The following is a 6,995-nucleotide window of genomic DNA, read 5'->3' on the forward strand; positions in this document are numbered from 1 at the left end:
ATTCCTCTCCCCAACTCCAGAGACGCAGGGAGGGAAGCTGTTCAGCCCCACTCAGCGAAGGCTGCCGCCAAGGGGGCAGTCAGAGACGCCAGGGAGGCGCTAAGATGGAAGCCATCCTTCCGACATGCCAGGGCTGCAGGCGCTCAGCCAGCGTTGTGTGACCCCAGCCCATGCACTCTTTGCACCTGTAAGGTGAGAGAGAGCTGCTGCCCTGCTGCCTTCAATAACCTGGGAAGGCGCCTCCCATGATCCAGGCTGGGTGGCGGAATCCATGGATTCTTCTTGGTCTGGATGATCCCACACAGGGGATCCACCAAGCAGCCGACCACACTGGGGGCTGGGACCAGGCCCTGGGCTGGAGCCTGGAACCATCGAGGCAATTTCACCAAGAAACTGATAAAGGGGGCGAGGCTGGTGCCCCGAGCCCTCCTGCCCAGGGGCCGGGGTGAGCGGGGGCCCCCAAAGCGACTTAGAAGGGGAGGCACCGGAGAGGACCCAGCAGTTACACCCACCCCCCAAGATGCACAAGAGAAGGCGGGGGGGGGGAGGCGGCAGGCGCGGAGCTCCTGCTAAGGTTGCGGTGCGGAGCCTCGAGGATCAGCCGGAATTCATTGGCAGGTAACGCGCGACCCGCTCCGCAGCTCCCGCCTCGGCCAGGTAAACAGCACCTGTGTCAACAGCGGCCGGGCGCTTCCGCTGTCCCGAGCAAACAGGACGTGCCTGGCAGGCCGGCCGCTGCTGGGAAACTGCCCTGCCTGACGGGAGGCCCCGGGCTGCTCTCCGCCGCCCGCCCCGCTCCGAAAGAGGGAGGAAGCGGCGCCTCTGCGCCAGGACGGGCAGGGTCGGCTAGGCCCGGACCCCGCGATCCCACCGCAGCTCCCAAGCCCTCTGCGCCAGGCNCGCTGCGGCGCCGAGGCTCCCGCAACCGCCGCAGGAAGCGGAGCCGACCGGAGCGGGAGGCGGGGGCGGCGGCTCTCGCTCGGGGCTGCGCTGCGGGGAGGCCGCCGGGATGGGCGCCCGGCGCGGAGGGGACTGAGCGGCGCGCACGGACGGCCCGACGGAGCTCGCCGCGATGGAGGAGCCGCGGCTGCTGAACGCGTCGCTGCTCTGCCGGCCCGCGAACGGCTCGTCCCACAGCGGCGCCTGGAACGGCACCGGCGGCGGCTGCGGGACTCCCCGCAGGTCCCGAGGTGAGGCTCCCCGGCCCGACCCGCGCCCTCGCGGCCCCTTCGGCACGCAGCCCTGGCGCGGTCCCCGCCGGCGAGTCTGGCTCCTGCCGGCAGCCCCGCCGCTCGTCCCCTCCTCTGGCGGCTGGGCACCCCGAACGGCGCCGGGATTCCCGCAAGGCTTCCGCGGTGCGGAGGGACCCGCCTCTCTCCCGGCCGCCCCTTCTGCTTTCCCTAGTCCTTGAAGTGCCTCTGCGCATATGAAGAGCGCTCCTCCCTCCTTCGCCCGGGAATCCGGGACACGAGGGCTGATGTGGCTGGGCCCTGGCGGAGCCGGGGAGGGGGAGGCGGCGCCGAGAGGGGCCGCTTTGGGCTCGCAGAGCTCCTGCCTGAGGCTGTGGCTGACCCGAGTCCTTTGGTGGGTTCTGACGTGCCCCGAACCCCAACAAAGATGCCCGCCCCAGATGAAGCCAGGCCGGCTTCCCTCTTAGCCCCGGAGCGTCCCTCCGGTCTGGAACTTTCCCGGGGTTGCCCTGGAGCCGAACGGGCTGGGGCGGGCGTAACATTTCGGGCGTTCGGTTGGGCGTCCTGAGCCTGGTCCATGCCGGCCTCCCCTCCCCACCCTCCGCTCTGCTTCCGTGGGTCCCAGCTCCCTGCCAGCATCCCGAAGCAGGGCCTGGTGGGCACGAGGGCAAGGCCGGGCACAAGACCCAGCTTCCCGTGGAGAGGGGGGCACGGGCCAGCTATCCCTGCAGGCAAGGTCCTGGCCCTGGCTCTCCCGGGGAGGGGGGAGGGGGGCTTCCTGCTGGGTCTGCCTCTCCCCCAGTGGGTGGCAGTGGGGGCCCCCGGCCTGGCCCTCTGACCCAGATGGGGGGGTGTCCTCTGCTCTGCCCCCCAGAGCTGGACCTGGCGGTGCGGGTGCTGCTCTACTCGGTGATCTTCCTGCTGGGCCTGTGTGGGAACGCGCTGGTCATCGCGGTGCTGGCGGTCAACAAGCGGCTGCGGACCATCACCAACGCCTTCCTGCTCTCGCTGGCACTGAGTGACCTGATGGTGGCGCTCTTCTGCCTGCCCTTCACCTTCATCCCCAACGTCATGCACACCTTCGTCTTCGGGAGGGTCGTCTGCAAGGCCGTGGCCTACCTGATGGGTGAGGGGGCTCGGCCTGGCCTGGGGTAGGGGGTGTTCTCTGAGTCCGGCAGGCCCCTTGCCCCCTTGCCTCGCAGCTGCCCCAAGGCTGCAGGGCCTGCGCCCACCTTCCCCTGGGAAAGGGCAGGTGACCCACCCGGTGCCATCTGGCCTGCCTCAACCCCCCCCCCCCGTCCCTCCCCCAGGGTTGTCGGTGAGCGTCTCTACCTTCAGTCTGGTGGCCATCGCCATCGAGCGCTACAGCGCCATCTGCAGGCCCTTGCAGTCCCGGGTGTGGCAGACCCACTCCCACGCCTACCGGGTCATCGCCGCCACCTGGGTGCTCTCGGCGCTGCTGATGCTGCCCTACCCGGTGTACACCACCACTCAGCCTGTGCGCGACCATGCCCACCTCACCCAGTGCATCCACAACTGGCCTGGGCACCACGTCAGCCAGACCTGGTAAGTTGCGTGGGGGTGGGGGTCCCCCAAGTGCTCCTCAAAGTGCCCATCTGCCTCCCCGTAGCCCATGTTGCCCAGCCGGGTGGTCCGATCTGCTGCCCATGGAGCCGCAGCTGGCCTTAGGAGGCACCTGCTGGGGCCTCGTCAGACTGGGCCCCCTTGGCTTTGGGGCCACGAGCCGAGCAGGCAGACTCAGCCCTAGAGGAGAACTGGCAGGGGAGGCCCAGCCTTTGCCAGGGTCTCGTCTCTGGCCGAGCCCTGTTTAGGGCCAGCCAGGATCACGGCAGCCACGGCAGCAGCCTGCGATGGTTGGGGCGAAGCCGTCTTCGGCCGCGGTCTTGGCCTGTCGCGTTCGCTTTGCACGCGGATCGAGCAGAGATCGGGGCGGCAGCGACGGTTAAGTTGGAAGCTGCCAAAAGCTGCATTTCTTTCTCCTGATATAAGACTGATGAAGCGAGCCTGTGCTTCAGGCTGGATCGCCTCTGCCACCGATTGGCCTGGCACGGGGTGGCCAAGGCCGAGCGCCTGCATCAACCCTGCAGTTGGCCGATGGGGCAGCTTCTGCCTTGAAACTGGAGGCCCAGTAGGGAATTTGATCCCTCTCGTGTGTTGGCTTCAGGGCCAACCTCAGCTCTGCCCGGGATCCTGAGGAGTGCACAGCCCAGGAGCCAGAGGGAGGGATCGGGGGCAGGGGGCAGGATCTGGGCACTTTTCCTGAGGATCTCAAGGACTTCCTCCTGCCATTCCTTGGGAAATGGGGCTGGGGGCAAGAAGAAGCAATAGCTCTGGGCACACGGTAAGCCCAGTTCTTTCACGCTCTGTGCACGGGGCTCCCGTGAGGGCGGAGGAGGAGAGACGTGGCAGGTGGCAGGGAAGGGCTTGGCCTGGGGAGAAGGACCGTTCTCACGACCGACTGATCAGGATTGGACCCTGGCTGTCCTCTGATCACTCTGGAGATGGGGGCAGGGGGGGCTTCTTTGTCTCCTGGCTTTAGCTTGAGGTTTTGATGTGCTCCCTGCCACTCTGTCCACACTGGGGGGGGGGTGAGGGGGGATTTACAGACAGAGGAGCACAAATCAGACAGATGATGACAGCCTCGTAAACAGGATTTAAACATTCATAAGGATGCGTCTTCCTTTCCAACGAGTCTGGCAGGATGATGTCATTGGCGAAGGTCTCACTGGGCTGGGTTCCGTCTTCATCTCTTCCCGCCTTGAACAGTTCATTTCACACCCTCAACGGAGAGCCAGCCATCCGTGGCGGTCTGGAGGGGGCGACCCCGTGGGCAGGGGGCACCGTTGGGGCTTTCCTGGGAGTGCCAGCAAGAGATGAAGCACGGGAGACGTCAGAAGCAAGTGGGGAGGGGGGGCTTGGCCTCACATTCCTCACCCACCAAACTGGGTTTTTTTGGGGGGGGTCCCAGCCTAGAGAAGACCCTGCACAAATCTTAGACCAGGCCCAGCAGTTCCTTTGGCAGCCCTTGCTAAGCCTGAAGGGTTTTAATTCAGGTTGAGCGTCTAACATCTTCTGCAAATCCACCTTTTCCATTGATATATGGTTGGTGTGCTACACAAAAGGCTTTGTTGTTGTTCAGTTCGTGCAGATTTAGTGGCTGGTGTGGCTCTCCCCTTCCTTCCCTGCTAGGTATGTGCTGCTGGTCATCACACTCTTCCTCGTCCCGGGGCTGGTCATGATCGTGGCTTATGGACTGATTTCCTCCGAGCTCTACAGGGGGATCCAGTTTGAGATGGATCTCTCCCGTGAGGCCCAAGGTGGGTGCCAGGGGGAGGGGGCTGGAAGCCGGTGCCCTTTGGGGTGATCTCTGGGTAACGTGAGAAACCAAGGACCTGGAGGGTGATGAGGGGTTGGAGAATCAGTGTCAAGTTGGCGAAGGTGGACTTCTTCATAAAACAGACTTGTGACTGTAACGCAGTGTTTCTCAACCTTGACAATTTTAAGGCATGTGGACTTCAACTCCCAGAATTCCACAGCCAGCATTGCTGGCTGTGGAATTCTGGGAATTGAAGTCCACATGCCTTAAAATTGTCAAGGTTGAGAAACACTGCTGTAACGGAACCCGCCCATCACATCATGTGACTGACCCAGTTTTATGACCTCTTTTTGGTTGTAAGCTGAAAACCAAAAATAAAGGCCAGATTAAGTAAATGCCAGTCACCCAAAGGCCGGGCAAAGGAAGCGACGGATGGAGACTAATGAGAAAGAGACCCAATCTAGAAATAAGGAGAAACTTCCTGACACTGAGAACAATCGATCAGTGGAACGGAAGTTGCCTCCAGAGGTTGTGGGTGCTCCAACACTGGAGGTGTCTAAGGAGAGCCTGGACAGCCACCTGTCTGGAATGGTCCCTTCTGTTTCCGTTCTGTTTGGCAAACTGAGGTCAAAAGGCATTTTATTGGGCAAAGCAGCAGGAATTACACAACTGGGCTGGGGATAGGTAGATACCAGCTTAGTTGATTGTGGGGATGTAGTAGATGTAATATACCTTTATTTCAATACAGCTTCCAGCCTAGCTTCTCAATTTTGTAGGCAAGCAAAAATAAAGATAGGGCCCAAGGAAAGACGGTGAGATGGAGCCATAGCTTAGCGGAACAATTGCACACAGCCGACACTGTTTTCAGGCGGAGCATCCCAGGCCCCATCCTGCTGCACCCTTTTATAAAGAGCTTAGATAACCCCATAAACTGATGCCCATCAAATCCGAGGCTCAGGGGGACCAAATCCTTATAGAAGAAGGAATCAATATTTAAGCCATTCTTGGCAGGTATGAGCGCTGGACCAAAACCAAAGAGATAAAATTGGGACACAAAAAGCGAATGCTCGCATTTAGGCTTAAACCAAAAAAAGAAAAAGGGGAAAAAAAGCAAAATGCCAGCCTTGGCAGCAGTCAGAGAAAAATGACTCTTAAGTGGGTCACAAATGGCACCTCCGTGGGTGGCAGGGGGCAGCAGGTCAAAAGAGCCGCTGGAGGGTCCGGCTGCAGTAACAGAAATACGGGATGAGAGAGAACAGAACCCACTTGCTCTGCCCAGAGGGGGGGGAGAACGTGCTCGGGGACCCTCCAGAGACAGGGGAGAGTGAACCGGCTGATGGATGCGCAGACCCGGTTTCTGCCAAGGGCTGTCACTGTCCGTAACACAGCCCTCGGAAGCTCCTGGGACAGCTGCCTTGGCCTCGCTCCTCTGCCTCTCCTGGTCTTGCAGAGGAGATGGAGGCGACCTGCTCAGGTATCTCCTCCCTTACCCAGCAATCACCGCTTGGCCCCCTTTTCTGGAGCATCCCTGAACAGAATTAGGGAAACACCGCGGGTACTGAAGCATCAATAGGATCATTGCGGGCTGCCTGGGCCGAACCCCCGGAGCCCCCTCTGAGGGGCCGGGCATCCTCCACCAAGGCACCTCTCTGTCTCTGCCTCCCTCAGCTCGGCCAAACGGGGCCACCACGGAGCTCCTGGCCACCAGTGACGAGGGCGACGGCTGCTACGTCCAGGTGCCCCAGCCCGCCGACAGCCCGATGGAGCTGCCGGCCATGAGCCCGGAGGACGGCGCCAAGCAGGAGCGGGCACGCATCAACACCTCCGAGGCCAAACTGCTGGCCAAGAAGCGGGTCATCCGGATGCTGGTGGTGATTGTGGCGCTCTTCTTTGGGTGCTGGCTGCCCATCTACGTGGCCAACATCTGGCGGGCCTTCGACCCCAAGGCCGCCCATCAGGCTCTCTCAGGGACCCCCATCTCCTTCATCCACCTGCTCTCCTACGCTTCCACCTGCGTCAACCCCTTCATCTACTGCTTCATGAACAAGCGTTTCCGCCAGGCCTTCGCCACCACCTTCGCCTGCTGCGCCACGCCCTGCTGGCCCCGGAGATGTCGTGCCCACGAGGAGGAGGCCACTGCCACCGGGGCTTCCTTCTCCAGGTTCAGCTACACCACGGTCAGCAGCATCGCCCCCGCCGAGCACTGAGGCTCCCCGGCCTGGCCCCACGCCCGGCAGCCCTGGGGGTCGTGTCTGAGCACCCCGCGGCCTCTCCTTCCCCCCCTTCCTCACAGTGGGGGCTCCCCTGCCTGCCACTGCCTGCCCTCTGCAGACCCCAGGCCGAGAAGGAGATTCCAGGGGCCCAAAAGCCTGGGGGGGGAGCAGCTCTGTTGAAGGAGGGAGGGGATGGGCAGACAAAGCTGCTTCCACAAGGGCCTAAAAGAGGTCATCTCTTGCCCCCTCCCATAG

At 62.5% G+C, this 6,995-nt stretch overlaps 1 protein-coding gene across 1 annotated transcript; it reads left to right on the forward strand.

Moving 5' to 3' along the window:
• Positions 1–1,072: 1,072 nt before the first annotated feature.
• CCKBR (cholecystokinin B receptor) lies at positions 1,073–6,734 on the forward strand. Its single transcript, XM_015817293.1, has 5 exons — positions 1,073–1,190; positions 2,065–2,316; positions 2,501–2,756; positions 4,401–4,528; positions 6,196–6,734. The coding sequence occupies exons 1-5, from the start codon at positions 1,073–1,075 to the stop codon at positions 6,732–6,734; spliced, it is 1,293 nt and encodes a 430-aa protein (XP_015672779.1).
• The last annotated feature ends 261 nt before the right edge of the window (positions 6,735–6,995 follow it).

This window comes from Protobothrops mucrosquamatus, unplaced genomic scaffold (assembly GCF_001527695.2).
Source record: "Protobothrops mucrosquamatus isolate PMUCROS unplaced genomic scaffold, P.Mucros_1.0 scaffold570, whole genome shotgun sequence".
Classification (NCBI taxonomy): Eukaryota; Metazoa; Chordata; class Lepidosauria; order Squamata; family Viperidae; genus Protobothrops; species Protobothrops mucrosquamatus.